The sequence below is a fragment of the Augochlora pura genome, chromosome 7 (assembly GCF_028453695.1).
Source record: "Augochlora pura isolate Apur16 chromosome 7, APUR_v2.2.1, whole genome shotgun sequence".
Taxonomy (NCBI): Eukaryota; Metazoa; Arthropoda; class Insecta; order Hymenoptera; family Halictidae; genus Augochlora; species Augochlora pura.
The window spans coordinates 13445265-13461459 of NC_135778.1; the positions used below are offsets into that span (position 1 = coordinate 13445265).

Here is a 16195-nt window from a genome sequence, read left to right on the forward strand (position 1 = left end):
AGAGGTTAGTTACCGATGCCAGATACATTGTATATCATCTCTTTCATATGATGTTATGATATCAAACACCGAAGATATTTATGGTTCTCCAGCAGCCTCTGGACAAGTTATCGAACCTATGCGCATAGTATTAATAGGTCAAGCTATAAGCGAGCCCACGACTCTTGGAATGTTAAGTCACTGAACTTTGTAATAGCCTAACAAAACTGTTTTCGATCTAAAATACCACCATTATTACCGATCGGGCCCGGCTCTCACGGAAGAACGCGAGCAACTATAGCAACCGTCCCTGTCCGCGAATACCGACAATACGAAAATTTTTAGTTTGTTTCGGTACGGATAATTTATGATAGGACCTCTGCCAATAATTGGCAACCAGGTTTGACCGTGCCGGAACTTTTTATTGCAGTGAACGTACTGGGTGCGAGAGGAACCTGGCTATACATAACCTGATGGCAGGCCTATCGCGACCATGAATGGTTTCCGGCAGAATTATTTTAACAAAAATTTTCCGCGGAGGATTTGGCGTCCTTCTCAGGACACGTTCTGTCCTCGTCGAAAAGGGTCCGAAATAAATAGCCTCCGAACGCATCGGAGGGAGTTCATTTAGTTTTTAGTCGTAGCCTGACTCACAGTTTTGTTCGGCCCTGGTACATACACGGTACTTCATCCTGCGAGCTTCCATAGCCTGTACCACGCGCTATAATAAATAAAATTCCGTGTCAACTAATCGACAATGGTAGAAATGTATATTATATATTCCCCCTATCCACCGCGCAACCTTTCTTCACGAAAACGACAAAAATCCAATGATAACTAGGAGTAGAGCTATTTCCTCGGAAACGCTGAGGCTTGAGGAACAGAGAGTATCACATTACGCTTGTTTCGTTGTTAAACGTATCATTGTATGTATGCAGTTATGGGCCTCGACGTTACCCGAGGCGAATTACTGAAGTAGCGCGATGCAAATATCACGTATCATTAATACAACCGTGTCAAAACACATGAACGCCGGAGGTCGGTGAAAGGGATTTCATCTCTGACTCGTATTTTTCAACGATTCCTTGGGAAATTTTGCCCGTACTTTATGTTGCATAATACATTCAACGCGTAGACATGTTAATGACACAGTGATTCAGAGGCTTCTATATTCAGAATAGTCCGAAATCGCGAACTCCCCAAGATAATATAGTTCCCCCGCGGGTCACCTTTATTCTTACTTTCTCCCATTTCAATTTCTCGCTATTGAATGTCCTAGATACCTTATTATAATACGTAGATAATTCTCTGACATAAATAAATTGTAATGCCTTTCTCGAATGCTAACTTGCAAAGTAATAATACGTTCAATATAAACTGTTATAATATATTACTATTTTCACAATTGCCATGATTACTACTAGTTCGACTGAATTTCTTATAATAATTTTTCCTATGGTGATTTTTTTCAAAGAAAGCGAAGAGTTACATTCATTGTACGCCTACGCGTACTTGAGCGCTTAAATATTGATGACAAGAAAATGGATCTTCATTTCAGTTTGAAAGAACGGAATAGCATTTATACTGAACAGGTTATTACTAGAAATCACCGTCAAAGCTTGGTCGAAGTAGGGCACAGAATTAAGCTTGCATTCTTGACTCTGAACCTTTTAATTTAAACTTCGGAATTCTCGAGTCGAGTTCGTAAACGTGAAGTTTCGAAATCGTTAACTTTGAAGGTCTTTCAATATCTATGAAACGTGCCGAGTCGACCATCCTTGATTCGATTCATATTTGATCGTGACAGTATGTCGTAACAAGATGTACCACAATTTTTCTTTGAAAATTATTGAAAAATTATATAGAGTAGATGTTTAAATCTTCTCAGTTCAAGCATACGGTACCATGTAAGTAGCATCATGTCTAAATAAGTGTTGGAATTCTTATCTAAGCGCATATCAGACACTTTTGGTCTTCTCAGGTTTAATGTTAACACATTCGTATCGGGCTATTTTGCCTTAAATTTTCATATATAACGGGGTATTTTAGTGATGTAAAGATATTTCAACATATATGCATTAACCCCTAGCAGTGGTTTAACGAGTCAGACTCGCGATGGAGATTTATAATAATAAGCAGTTATGTACATATGTTCATTCATTCTTTTAAGTAGGAATTAAATTTTATTCTCTCGTCACCAATGTTTAAACATTTGAGTAGATGTAAGCACACAATAAATATAAAATTCCTTCTTCTTCTAAAAAATTAGTGCGATCGAAAGAATTCTATTCATAGTAATTGTAGAGAAAATGGTACAGCAAGAGGTTACAACGATAATACTCGTTTCCCTAGGCGAATGTGTTAAAGATCGCGAATGCTCGGCTTCGGAGGTCCTCGAAGCCCTCCGCAACGATATGAGCGATCGCCCTCTCGGTGGTAGGCGAATCTAGTCCGGGATCCGTTGATCTTTATCGTAAACACGTACGCCATTATCACCGGGGTGCAAATGATAAACGGTCGGCATCGAGCGCGTTGCGACTCACTTCAGAATCCGCAGGCAAACAATCCTTCTTTCCCTCCGATCTGTTATCTGGCGCAATTGATTCGATAATAACGCCTCGTCGCAGAAACGTGCACAATGGCGAGCGTGGCCATTGACGGGAGCCGGTTTCGACTTTATTCAAAAGGTCGGCGATGCGGAGATTTACTGAACGTTAGTCACGTCGCGAAATAGATTTTCAGACGCGCGTACCCGTTAATAAGGAACAATGATACAGACGGCGCGCAGCCCCGGGCACCATTACACGGTCCGCCGCTGCTGCAAAGATCAGAGTCATAAAGCGCAAAGCTCTTAATTAACGATTTTACTCGTCTCGTTGCGCATTACCCTCCTCCCTCGAAATTGCCGGGTAAGTTCTCGGTTCGACGCGCCGGTATTTTAACCTCTTTATCGCTGGGCGGATCTTCCAGTGGCTCGTTTTGTCGAGTTCGAACAGAACGGAAAAGGGAGCGGGGTCGCATGCGAGCTGAATTTTCGCGCTTCGCGCGACGCGGACTGAAATAACGGGGCGATCTTCCCTGAAAACGGCGCTTTAGGCTCGCTCGGATAAATCCAGGCGACGTGCACGCTGATCTTGAAACAATAGCGCGCTCTTTAGACCTGTACTATGCTTGATACGACTGTTCTAAATAGTGTACGAATGATGGGGACGTTGACGAACCTTTGGAAACTAAATTACGGATGCACGAAGTACATACTAGGAAACGATGAGAGTTTGATAAAACATGATTATAAATGTACCACTTTATTTAACACAGCGTCATCGTGTTATAAAAGTGTGACGCGATAAGTTTGCTGAAGGATTTCCTGCCCCAATGAATTTCTATAGCGAAAAGTATACAAAGCAATTTGAATAATAATTCCAGTAATACGTTTCCTTTTAACGTTAGATTTGCCATTTTGTAATTTTATTTCAAAATTCCTACTGCGTTTAACATTTTCTTTCCGAAATGATGTTATGACTTTTGTAGGCATAACTAAAGAATCAGTTTTATGAATTTTATACTATTTTATATGTATTCGTAACAAATATATTTTTTGTTATTGACAATTGGACCATGGTACCATTCAAAATGACAATTAAGCGTTTGATTGATTGATAATGTCTATAAATCTATTTTTGTATTACGATTAATATTATTCAACTTCTTTTATCATTTTTTAAAAGTAAGTAAATACTGGAAACACCACTATGCACATTTTCTAAAGACCAGTCGATCTGACTAGTCTTGGTAGAAATAGGTATACTGTAATTTCTGGTGAAACTAGTGTTAATAATATAATAATATTCATTATCATAATATTAATAATACTAATATCCACTTATATTGCTGGTAAATCTAGCGATAATTCCATTTTCTCTGTAATAATAGGAATCTCCTTCAAATTTTCAGTGACCTGCGGATGAACTACATCTCTGTGATCCGTCCAGGCATCTTCCACGGCTTGTCAGAACTGGACAGACTCTTGTTGAACGGCAACCGCATCAAATACCTATGGCCGAAAACGTTCGAGGGTGTGCCGAACTTAAAGGTGCTCAACATCGGTAGCAACCGTTTGGTGAGCATAACGCCGGGCGCGTTCATCGGTCTGACGAAACTGAGAGAACTGTATCTGGAGTACAACCACCTGAGGGAGATCAAGAAGGATACGTTCAACAATCTGCCAGCTCTGGAACGGCTGTTCCTCCATAACAACATGCTCCATCATCTGCCTGCTGACGCGTTTCACAACGTCGGCCCGATGACGAGACTCCGTCTGGACAGTAACGCATTGGTCTGCGACTGTAATCTCGTCTGGCTGGTGCAACGACTGCAGAATCAGCCTCTGCAGAGAGAAGCGTTGTGCGAGTCGCCGGAACAGATGCAGGGTCGTTCGTTGATGGCGATGTCGCCCAACGATTTTCATTGCAGTTGAGTAACATGAATTTTTTGACGGGAACGTCGAACTTAGGCACGCTGTGTGTTTACAGTTAAGGCCTATAAATTTCGCGAAAAATAGCTCGCGCTGATTTACGCAAACTAATATGATCGCACAGTGTCGTTCACTCTGTATCTCTAGGTAGAAAGTTTCGAGTACTTTAATCCATCTTGCAACTATCACCAATTCGTTAACTAATTTTAAGATCAGTTACTAGACTACTGAATTATCAACACGTAGATACTATGCTACTCGCCTTGTACGTGGTCTGTTCTGCAATTGGTGTTAGTTGACCACTATAACGCGCGGTTTATTCCGTTCGCGGATGCAAATGGGATAGTGGGAGGTTGTCAGAATAATGTAAGAGATTTTCTAGCGTAAGAACTGAACCGGTTCAAAGGAATTTTCGTTGTTAAAAATGATGATCCTCTCTTTTTAGCCAAGCCACGCATCATGAGCGGGCCGGAGGACGTCAGGGTGCGACTCGGAGACACGATGACGTTCAGCTGCGAGGTGATAGGCGACCCTACACCGGAGATCATGTGGATGCGGGACTCGAACGAGGTGGAGATCGACGGTTACCGCAGCATAATCCAGGACAACGGCAGCCTAGTGATCTCCGGCGTGACCATGCAGGACACCGGCGAGTACGAATGCGTGGCGAGAAGCGAGATGGGCTTGACGAAGTCGCGGAAAGCTAGAGCCGTGATCACCGTGCCGCCGTCGCTGAGGTTCGCCGAACTGCCCGAGTCGCAGACGGTGTCGGTCGGCGCGAACATTTCTTTCACCTGCAAGGTGGAGGAGGGTCTGCCCACGGATAGGGTTCAATGGTGGCGTGACGGACAGCAGCTGAGCGTGGGCGGCCGGATCGCTATCGAGGACAACGGGGAGGTGTTGCGCATACTAGCCGTTGAAGAATCCGACGCGGCGAGATACGTTTGTCGCGCTAGGAATGAAAACGGTTACGCCGAGGCCAGCGCCGATTTGAGGGTCGTCGACTCGGCCTACGGGCCGCCCAGGCTCACCTACAAGCCGCAGGACATGGAGGCAGAACACGGCGCCATCATAGAGGTCCCGTGCAGGGTCGAAGGCGTCCCGAAACCGGCGGTAGTGTGGAAGAAAGATGGAACCGCCGTTGAAGGGAACAGGTTCAAGATATCGCGAGCTGGGAGCTTGTACCTTTATAACGTCACTTCGGCGGACACTGGCAGGTGAATTTATTTCTTAGGTCTTCCTTTTAAAGACCTTTGGTTTCTAAGTATATAATAGCCTGTAATCAGACAAGAGAACGAGACGTGAGTCCAGTTTTCAAACTGGTACATTGAAGTATGTTGTCTGCCGACAGGATCATACTAATAAAACCGTGAAACTTAAGGACAATAGGCTTCGTTGATAGAACTTCCATTACCTTTTTCTTTCTTTTGATCTTTGTAAATACATGGATGCTGGCTTAGTATTGTTTAGAGTAATGTTTCCCAATCTCTTTTGAATTATGCCTCAAACCAAGCACTGTTACGATTTAACATTAATTCATGTTTCAAATAAAAAGATTTGAATTGAACAATTTTCTTTCATGATTCACGTAAGAAAACAGCTTGGAAGAATAATATCCACCGTAGTGCGATCATTGATATTAATGCGTGTGTCAAATCTTGAACAATTATGTCCAGCCACGTATATTTTAGACGCGAAAAGTTTGGTCCGAAAATGCCTTCGAATAATCTTCAACAACTTCTGTACTCAGGTACGAGTGTTCAGCAGTAAACGACTACGGTCGTGCAACAGCCCAAGCTCTGGTTCGCGTTCGCCAACCTGAAACGTCGGACGTACTGGTGATAAGAGCGTTCAAAGACGCGAAGGAGGAGATCGATCGTGCGATCAACAACACGCTGATAAGTCTCTTCAGCGGTAACGCATCCGAACGTGTGAACCCGTTCCGTTTGGCACGGTTTCCGGACGCGGTTGGTCGCGCCGCTGCTAGACCAGCTGAAATCTTCGAGCGGACGCTCGTAAATATCAGACGGATGATCAACTCTGGTGTCAGCGCGAACACTACCAAGGAATATCACTACGAGGAATTTTTGACACCCGAGCAGGTTCTATGATTTCTCTGTAGATCTCGATTGTCTCGCCTCTTGCTCTGTAAATTGAACGTTCCTTGTTTTCTCAGGTGAGAGAAATCGAGAGACTGTCCGACTGCACCGGTCACAGGCGCCAGCGAAATTGCACCAACATGTGCTTCCACCACAGGTACCGCAGCGTGGACGGCAGCTGCAATAATCTGCGGTATCCTACTTGGGGCTCGTCCTACACCGGTTTCCGCAGAGTTCTGCAACCGATTTATGAGAACGGTTTCTCGACGCCGGTCGGATGGGATAAAGGTCGTCGTTATTATGGGTATCCGAAGCCGGCGGCGAGGCTCGTCTCGACTACGTTGGTGACAACGCAGCATGTCACCTCCGACGATAGGATCACGCACATGGTGATGCAATGGGGCCAGTTTTTGGACCACGACTTGGACCACTCTCTCCCATCGGTCTCCAGCGAGTCTTGGGACGGTATCGACTGCAAGAAGTCCTGCGACAATGCCGCGCCCTGCTTCCCCATGGAAGTTCCTCCGAGAGATCCTCGAATAAACAGTAGAAGATGCATAGACTTTATCAGGACCAGCGCAGTTTGCGGTTCCGGGATGACGAGTATATTGTGGGGCAGCTTTTCACCTAGAGAACAGTTAAATCAGCTGACCAGCTACCTGGATGCTTCTCAGGTGTACGGCTACGATGATGAATTAGCTAGAGATCTGCGGAATTCCATGACAGACCATGGCCTGCTACGCGAAGGTCCTGCCATTCCTGGTCACAAACCTCTTCTGCCATACGCCTCTGGTCAGTTTGTTGATTGCAGGAGAAATCCTCTTGAAAGTTCGATCAATTGCTTCGTGGCCGGGGACATCCGAGCAAACGAGCAAGTGGGTCTGCTTGCTATGCACACGATCTGGCTGAGGGAGCACAACCGCATCGCTCGTAAGCTTCGGGAGATGAATCCTCACTGGAACGGGGAGAAGCTGTACCAAGAAGCCAGGAAGGTCGTCGGTGCCGAGATGCAACACATCACCTACTCACAATGGATGCCACACGTCTTTGGTGGTACAGCCGATGAACTTATGGGCTCTTATCGAGGGTACGACCCTAACTTGGATGCCAGTATATCCAACGTGTTTGCCACTGCGGCTCTGAGGTTCGGACATACCCTTATCCAACCACGACTGGAACGTCTCGACGAATCCTTCCAGTCGATTCCACAGGGTCCTCTTCTTCTACGAGATGCTTTCTTCGCGCCATGGAGACTAGTGGAAGAAGGCGGTGTCGATCCTTTGATGAGAGGCATGTTCGCCACCGCTGCCAAGTTGAAGCTGCCCGAGGAGAACTTGAATTCAGAACTGACGGAAGGGTTGTTCTATCAAGCTCACGCGGTTGCTTTAGATCTCGCTGCGATGAACATCCAACGCGGCAGAGACCATGCTCTTCCAGGATACTTGGAATGGAGACGATTCTGCAACATGTCCTATGTGGAGACTTTCGAGGACCTGGCCGGGGAAATACGGAACGCTAAAGTTCGACAGAAGTTGAGGGAGTTGTACGGCCATCCCGGAAACATAGATGTTTGGGTAGGCGGTGTTTTGGAGGATCAACTGCCCAATGCCAAGGTGGGACCACTGTTCCGGTGTCTATTGCTGGAGCAGTTCAAGCGGACCAGAAACGGAGACAGATTCTGGTATGAAAGCCCAACTGTCTTCAAGCCGGAGCAACTGGTGCAAATTAAGCAGACCAGCTTGGCCAGGATCCTCTGCGATAATGGTGACAAAATCGACCGAGTACAACCCAACGTGTTCCTCTTGCCTGAGGCTGACAATAAATTCGTAACCTGCGACGAACTGCCATATGTGGATCTAAGCGTCTGGTCCGATTGCTGTGACGGTTGCGAGGATCATAGCAACACGATTTCACGTTTCCGGCGCGGTGCGACTAAATACTTAGCCCCGCAAAATAAATTAGCCAACGATCTGATGAAGCATGATGCTGGTGCGAGGATTGGGTATTTGGAAGGCATGATTGAGGAGACCGAAAAGGAATCTAAGAAACTCGCAACACTAGCCGAATCGCTGTTTCATAAGATAGAAGAATTGAGGTCCCTCTTAGACGACGTAAAAAATGCTAAAATAAAATGATAAACAAATTGCCATTGTCTTTGTAGATCATGACTACTTATCAATTAGTATCTTATCGATTCACTTAGCTAGAAGCGCTTGTATTTTATTAACTCCACACATTTGTTAATGTACATACACTGTGAATTATAGAAGCTGCGAGCATAATGCAAAGATCAATTCTTTGCCGTCCTTTACAATATTTTGGTTTATCATTTGATAAAAATGAAAAGATTTATAGAAAATAGTATTGCCTATAATTTTGCGTTTACTAGGATTAGTTTTGTTGAGCCAAGAAGAATTGTACGTTACTTTAATAATGTTACTGAAAAACTTTTCAGCATCGATTTAGGGCGAATTATTTATATGAACAGTGTTAATGCAACACAAATCTTTGATATATAATTTAGATTGTAGATTGTAGAGAAAGCATGTAAGATTGTAGCTTTTTATTTTGTGTAATTTTGAATCATCTCTTTTATATATAATTGTATCGCAGTACATTTCGATAGTGATAGAAAATATTTAGACATTAAAATCGTCTTTTTTATACGAACATATCACCATCCAACTTTATGTGTTATGCGCGTTGGTCGTTTATATGTATATCAAAAATTATAATTTAATACATCCTGTGCCGAACAGCAAGTATTGAAATATTTTCTCCATGGATTGCTAACATGTGTGTTGCTTAATATGTACAAATTTTACATTACACAATTCTATGTCACCAGCAATTGCATTTCTCATAATCTTGTGCCATTAAACACTGTAGAATGTATTATAATGATTTATAATATATATTTTATGTAGCAAAAGAAGTGTTTTAGTCATAATGTGTTAACTTGATATCAAATAAAAGAGAATGCTATATGATAGCATACACAAAATGTATTCATTACAATAACTTTATATAAAATACATATACATTATAAAATGTTGTAGGATATTTAGATATTATATATACTATCACCAAGTCTATAATATATTAAACACAGTGATCACTAGTAGTATGTGGTACATACTTCTACTTCTCTTGTATGTCTCAAGCACCAATAAATTTTGTGTGACGCCCATGAGCAACCATATCCTTTCCATCATTTTTGGTAACATCTACTGCAAGAAAAGCTAATGTTTTTCCAGCTCGTACAGTTTTAGCATCAACAACAACTGTTTCACCAGGTAGAGCAGGTTTCATAAATCTGTACATAAATTGTTACTAATGATTCTTATTTCACAAAGTAATAACAGAAATACATGTATTGTAACATGACATACGTGACAATAAGATCCACTGAAACTCCTGGTGGACACTCTTTGTATGTCATTAGAGCATAAGTGGATACACAATCAATAATTGTGCTTGTAAAACCACCATGCATTGTGCCACCCATATTCAAATGTTCTTCAGAAACAACAAATTTTGCTTTACACTCACCATTTCCTGCTGAGATTATTTCTAACTGTAAAACAAACATATGATTAATAATAATATAAATTATAATTCATGAATAAAAACTACAAAGTTTCTCAATGAATTTGGATATATAAAGGTTTAATATAATATTATATTCAAGGAAAGGTAAAATATATTGTGAACTTACCTTCTTTATACATTGTCCATAGCCAGATGATTTACTTACATTCTTTAAAACTGCTTTAATTAATTCAATACCACGAGACATAATTATAAATATATTTAAATCTTACGTCTCTTTAATAAATAAGTACTTAATTATAAGAATATGAACTTTGCACCCTTATACATTTCTGTTACTTACTAAAATCAATTGCCAAGCAATTTTTCAGCATCTCACTATAGTACAAACATAACCTAAGAAAACATTTCGGCATACTAGAAGACATTAACTATTCTATTATATAAACGAATTTAGTGACGCAATAATTGTGATATAGGGAATAAGTATACTGTGTAGGGACTAACGATCCACAACATTTTATTTTCTTGCACTAAATATCATCTCTCATTAAAAATATTTCATAAATAATTATAATTTATTATATTGCATGTTGATGTTTCTATTATAAAAAAACTATACATGATGGATCGGTAAGCCTTGATTGTTCAACAAATGATCTTTGGGATTCTTCAGATACTTAGGTCCATCACCTACTCGTGTATAAATAATGTATTTAAAACATCCAGGTTCATGCTTTTGAATGTTTATCTTATCTAATAAATTCTGAAAAACATTATAAAAACAGTTGTATTTAGATAGGATTCTTTGTATTACATAAGAAATAAAATCAAATAAGTTACCTGTGAAGGTTTAACTGTTTCAATAGGCAATCCCTTTCTATATTCAACTAAATTTTCCTGTAATGGTGGAAAGAAATAATCTATTACACCCATAACTTCTGGAACATCTTTTTCTAAAAGATACAATGTAGCATTCGGTCCTGCATCATATGTATATGCAACCTAAAGCAAAATAAATTTTATTATAGATTCAGGAAAGATAACAAAATACTCTTGTATCACCATACCTTTGTATCATTAAAAGCATTATTATAAGAATGAATTAAATCAATAACTGCATGTGAAGTATCATCCAAATAAACACACGGCGGATATGTATCCAAAACTGCTGCATGCATATTATTAGAATCCTTCATAGTGAGTTTGGCAAAAGTTTTAAAATCCTTTCCTATTATTGCTTCTTGCATTTGATTTGCTACTGTTGGTACAATGTGTTTTACTCTGTATCTCAATAGCTCTGATGTTTCCATGCCTCGTTTCATTCCAACTGCACTAGAAACTTTTTTCTGTGCAGCATTTACCTATAAGAATACATAAACTCAAGTATTCTAAAATGAAATAATTAATTACAAATAATATGTAAAGTGTTTTGCCACATACAACTAATATCAATACTCTCATTTCTGGCCAGTAAGAGGCAGGCACAATTTGTTTTGCTATACTATCAGTTCCATTTGGATCAGAACCCATATGCCATCTGACAAAACCTCCTAAAACACTACGACATGCTGATCCAGAGCCAACACGAGCAATTGAGCTAATGTCACCCTACAACATAACACTAAATAGCCAAAGTTATATATAATATAGTGTACATTTTCTATATTTTTAAATAATACCTCCACTTCATACAGCTTAGCTAGTGCTGCTACCAAACAAGCATAGCCAGCTGCACTAGAAGCTAAACCAGCTGCAGTTGGGAAATTATTCTCTGAGCAAATATGAATTTTCCATTTTCCTATATTACTGGAAGCTCCTGCACGTTTCCTAACTAAAATAATGTATTTTATTATTTATGATAAATTCAAAAACTTAAAGATATTAATAGTTAATTACTTACTCTCTGCTAAACAGGATTGTAATCTGGGATTCTCTATGTTTTCTTCCCTGAAAAAAAAGATAACAATAATGTTTTGTAATAAAATCCACATGTATAGATAATGAATATTGACACTTACTTTCCATTTAACCATATACAATCTTCTTTAAACCGAGGACTGACCATTACAGTGGTCTTTGCACATAACTGAAAAAAAAAATTAATTTTGTTAATATTTGTTACACCTTTAATAACAGTCATATATGTACCTGATCTGTATCTAAGGTAGCACTTATAGAATCATTTGCTGGTAATATCAATGTTTCATCTCTTTTGCCCCCTGAAAGTAATGAATTGCAAATTTCAAGGCTCACATTTCCCTATCTGTGACCTTATTTGAATAATGCTTCAAAATATCTATTTAAATACGAAACGTAACAAAAAATCGCGCACGTAAAGCCGCTTATAGTACTTGCAGATTTTATTCGAAACGCAAAGTAGTCAATAAGAAAACATGATTTTCCTATAGAATCTTAAAGCTGACAGCGTTTATTCAATAGAAGAATGGTTTAAAATAAATTCGATTAAAAGATTGAATTTGAAATTTCAAATCCTAACGACGCGCGTATTTCAAAATCAGAAGCAACGCATGTATTAATTATTGCAAGAAAGTAAATTAAATGTAAGGTGTAATACATTTTTGATATTCTAATTTACTCTTACAAACAAAGTTGAAAATTTAACAAATATTTTCGGAATACACTTGGAAGAAATAAATGTTATAATACACTTACTGTTTAATTATTTTATAACAATTTAAAAGCATCGAAAGTAAGATACTCACAATATTTTATTACAGCAATATTAACAGGCGCAATACAGGTAACGGTACTCATGATCCAAAGTACCACTTACTACTCGCCGCAGGGAAACGTCTCTACTACTGAATAACGCATTCTTAAGTAGCGCGCACCGTTTATACAGAGTAACGGATCCTATTCCTGCACACCTCCAGATCGCAGCTCGATCCGTTACCGAGGGTTACTATATAAAGTTTCCTTACTCTGATTGGTTGGCAATTTACTGCTATAGCAGTGCTGCCCTCACAGTCAAAGAAAAAGAGAGAAAACAGTAAGTAAGAGAGTATAAAATCAACACAACTACATGTGGAACAAGTCGCACTGACGAACAATGTGGTTTGTCTTCTTGCTCTACTGTGCTTGCGATCTCTCTTTTCGCGCATCCATTCGGTTGGCGCGCCATCAGAGGAACGCGGCGCAAAATTCGATTTTTAAAGATACTTCAAACAATAAAATCTGTTATCTCATAGGATTCTCGAAAACGTATTTGCGAATTCTATTTTACACAAACACTACTTCATAGCCATTAGCTCTACGTAATTATCGATACGTAAATACACTAGGCGCGGCAGATATTATTTATTTAAAAATTGTAGCTCCTTTACGAATAGAATTTCACGATGTGTGTCTCAGATGGCGCGCCTCTCTTTCTACAATACTTGCGCGAAGCTGGATGCGCAGTAAAATGGTGGGGATGTGTAAGCCAGCTTAGAGAGTACAAAAGTGTGAAGGAGTAGAATCCATTGCTGTAAGAGAAAAATGCTTGCAATGCTTTTAATTGCTTTGTTTATTTAAAGTATTGAGATATATTATCGTTCTAATTATCATTACTTCTTAAAATTAATGCGTCCCCCTCTCTTAATAACAGAAAGAAGTATGTAATGATATAGTTCCATAAATCTACATGTTTACCTAATATTTTAAACATTTGGCGTGCGACTTTTACAAGTTGCTTTCCTTGCCGTTCTCTTTGGTTAGCGATTATTCGATGGTACTAAAGTTCTTTAAAAACCGCTGGAATTTCGATACAGCGGGAGCCCTCTATGTACACAATGAGGATCAATAGTAGCAGCTGTTTTTATCAACGAGTAGGTTAATGGTGTTAGCTGCATTCCCGGGAGATGTCGTTGCGTCTGCGTTGTCTTCCCGCTCCGTGCTCGCTGGGATTATACATACCAACGGGATTTCAGTGTGATGCCGGTTGTGCGGACGGTGGGGGTGATTTGCACGGTCCCCGGAGGGCTGTATGTACTACGGTCGTGCATGGCGTGCACGGTGCTTCTCTGAAGCGCGCGCTCCTTCCTCGCGGTCGTACGGCAGCAGGGACAAACGCAGAAAAGAAACGATCGACAAAACGATGCCCTCGTCGCGCTATAACGTCCGCGAGTCTCCGGAACCGTAGAAACGCGAAAGATCTCCGTGGAACGAGGGAAAGGGAACATGGTGTGCTCGCGGTGCCGCGATCGCTCGACGTTATTCAAAGACGGTACGCGAAGTTAGTGGCACGATCTGGGGACCAGTGAAACGAAGGGACATTTGCATCCCTTCTTCGTCGTCTCACGCGTGCTTCAATCGAGGAACTCTCTGGTGGTTCACGTCCATTCCCTTTCGCAGAGTTGGGTTAACGCGCGCGGGTGTCGCGCGGCTAGAACTGACCCGCGAAAAAAGAAGAAGAAGAGAAGGAGAAAGAGGAGGTCCAAAGGAGCCGAAAGGAGGAAGAGAGACCGATGGAGCCGGTCGCACGTTTGTTCGTGAAAATCAAGTGGTCGGGTACTGCCGAATAATCTCGCGACGTAAAGGTGCCTCCTGTGGAACGTCTGGTGGGTTACGGTGACCGAGTCACTCTGTCATCTGTTTCCAAGAAGGGAGAGAGAGAGAGAGAGAGAGACAGAAAGACGAAGATAGAGGAGGAGAGAAAGGGAGTGAGGAGAGCGTGACAGAGACAGAGGAAGAAAGAGAGAGAGAGAGAGAGGTCGCCAGTCTTCGTGTGTTAGAGAGTGTATAGGATCGCGCTATGGGGCGTCAGTGTGGTTGGTCCTTCACGAACGGCGGAACCTGAATGTGTGCATATTTCTCCTGGCTGACTGGCCTGCCTTCCACCGTTAAGCTGCGTTCACAAAGGGAGCCGATTTTCGGGCAAGGACCGCGGCCTAGTCGCTGTTGCCAGGAACACGATTCGTACCGGTTAATGAGGACCGTTCGGCTTCGATCGTCCAATCGGCTTGCAGGTAAGATTTCTTATCAATCGTTAACACTAAACCTATCGAACAGTAAAATTGACTGGGACGCATTGTCTAACAAGGGTGAAAAGATTCAATTTCTTTAAATTCGTAGAATTTTTGTTATAGTAGTCGTTTTAATACCTCTCAATTGTTTTAATAATTTTAAAACAAGAAACCGGTCATTTGACCGTTATAGGTTTAGTGTTAATCATGAGGGAGTAGCTAGTTTTATAATTTTGACTCTTAGAACAATAGGCTTATGAAAAGTTCGTAACCGCGTTTCTTTGAATGAACCCTACGGCATCCATCACTGATAATAACAACGATAGTTCATACGTCAATCGAGTAATCGTACGCGCAACGAGAACCTTCCGATTTAATACTTTTTACGACGAGCATAAAGTCTTAACTTTACAGAGGACATGCTGGTATAAAAATGTCACGTTTTATTTAAAGAAAAACCTATGTTGGCCTTGACACTACGAAAGTTACATTTACAAGAATTTCGATTGCCCAGCGCAATATATCCTCCTGAACGAGGTACAATACCACGCGTCATTATCCGTGTTACTAGTATATTTTTTCAATGATAATACTTTTTTCAAGATTGGTTCGTTTTGTCTCGAAATGAAGAGTATCAGGCCGTTCGTTAACGGGCGGCAAATTCGTTTGCTATAAATTTTTTGTTTTTCAAGAAAACGAACTCGAATCATTATCACTTTAAAATAATGGCAATTTAACACTAAATCTAAAACCAATCTTGTAATTTTTAGAACGCAATATTTGTTAGTCGCTTTTAGATCTCGGTAGGTTTAGTGTTAACCAATGCAGGACGAACGTATCTTACTCGAGGAAGAAAATTACACTTTAAAATCTATTCATGCTCGATTTTGGCATAGGTCAAACAATGACCCAGCTACGGTTTCCAAAATACCAAGATAAATTACCGAGACCTATAAAAGATACTTTTTACAAAAAAGAAGAAAAAGTTAACAAATGTGGGTTATTATATTCTTTCGTCATTCTAAGTAACGAAAAAATTAAAAAGGAGTATCTTGGTCGTTGTCTAGCAGACTGGTCCCTCTATCAGTTAAACAAAAATTCGAATCATTTATCCCAATTCTAAA

At 40.7% G+C, this 16195-nt stretch overlaps 4 protein-coding genes across 4 annotated transcripts in view; 2 read left to right on the forward strand and 2 right to left on the reverse strand.

The window, feature by feature from the left end:
* Positions 1-8710, forward strand: part of Pxn (Peroxidasin) — a 16028-nt gene extending 7318 nt beyond the window's left edge. Inside the window, exons 2-5 of the mRNA XM_078185595.1 lie at positions 3934-4451; positions 4899-5670; positions 6204-6555; positions 6630-8710. Coding sequence (XP_078041721.1) covers positions 3934-4451; positions 4899-5670; positions 6204-6555; positions 6630-8687 — 3700 coding nt within the window. The 3' untranslated portion in view covers positions 8688-8710. The remainder of the gene's footprint in view (positions 1-3933; positions 4452-4898; positions 5671-6203; positions 6556-6629) is intronic.
* An 829-nt stretch (positions 8711-9539) lies between these two features.
* Positions 9540-10520, reverse strand: LOC144472473 (acyl-coenzyme A thioesterase 13). Its single transcript, XM_078185596.1, has 3 exons — positions 10271-10520; positions 9945-10129; positions 9540-9868 (listed from the first exon to the last, which is right to left on the reverse strand). The coding sequence occupies exons 1-3, from the start codon at positions 10349-10351 to the stop codon at positions 9712-9714; spliced, it is 423 nt and encodes a 140-aa protein (XP_078041722.1). The 5' UTR covers positions 10352-10520; the 3' UTR covers positions 9540-9711.
* Positions 10521-10600: 80 nt separating this feature from the next.
* Positions 10601-13005, reverse strand: Mvd (mevalonate diphosphate decarboxylase). Its single transcript, XM_078185070.1, has 9 exons — positions 12831-13005; positions 12256-12326; positions 12126-12193; positions 12008-12054; positions 11787-11938; positions 11548-11715; positions 11175-11468; positions 10948-11109; positions 10601-10870 (listed from the first exon to the last, which is right to left on the reverse strand). The coding sequence occupies exons 1-9, from the start codon at positions 12880-12882 to the stop codon at positions 10721-10723; spliced, it is 1164 nt and encodes a 387-aa protein (XP_078041196.1). The 5' UTR covers positions 12883-13005; the 3' UTR covers positions 10601-10720.
* A 1042-nt stretch (positions 13006-14047) lies between these two features.
* The window catches only part of LOC144472135 (carboxyl-terminal PDZ ligand of neuronal nitric oxide synthase protein), a 51151-nt gene continuing 49003 nt past the window's right edge, over positions 14048-16195 (forward strand). Inside the window, exon 1 of the mRNA XM_078184902.1 lies at positions 14048-15074. The gene's annotated coding sequence lies outside the window, so the exon portion shown is untranslated. The remainder of the gene's footprint in view (positions 15075-16195) is intronic.

Excerpts from the sequence above, each read along its gene's own strand:
- LOC144472473 (XM_078185596.1), bottom strand. The coding sequence starts at position 10,351 with ATGTCTCGTGGTATTGAATTAATTAAAGCAGTTTTAAAGAATGTAAGT. Across the intron at positions 10,130-10,270 it reads ATGGACAATGTATAAAGAAG|TTAGAAATAATCTCAGCAGG; the intron begins GTAAGTTCACAA and ends TTTGTTTTACAG. Across the intron at positions 9,869-9,944 it reads TCAGTGGATCTTATTGTCAC|ATTTATGAAACCTGCTCTAC; the intron begins GTATGTCATGTT and ends ATTTATGTACAG.
- Mvd (XM_078185070.1), bottom strand. The coding sequence starts at position 12,882 with ATGAGTACCGTTACCTGTATTGCGCCTGTTAATATTGCTGTAATAAAA. Across the intron at positions 11,939-12,007 it reads ACAATCCTGTTTAGCAGAGA|TTAGGAAACGTGCAGGAGCT; the intron begins GTAAGTAATTAA and ends ACATTATTTTAG. Across the intron at positions 11,110-11,174 it reads ATGCTTTTAATGATACAAAG|GTTGCATATACATATGATGC; the intron begins GTATGGTGATAC and ends ATTTTGCTTTAG.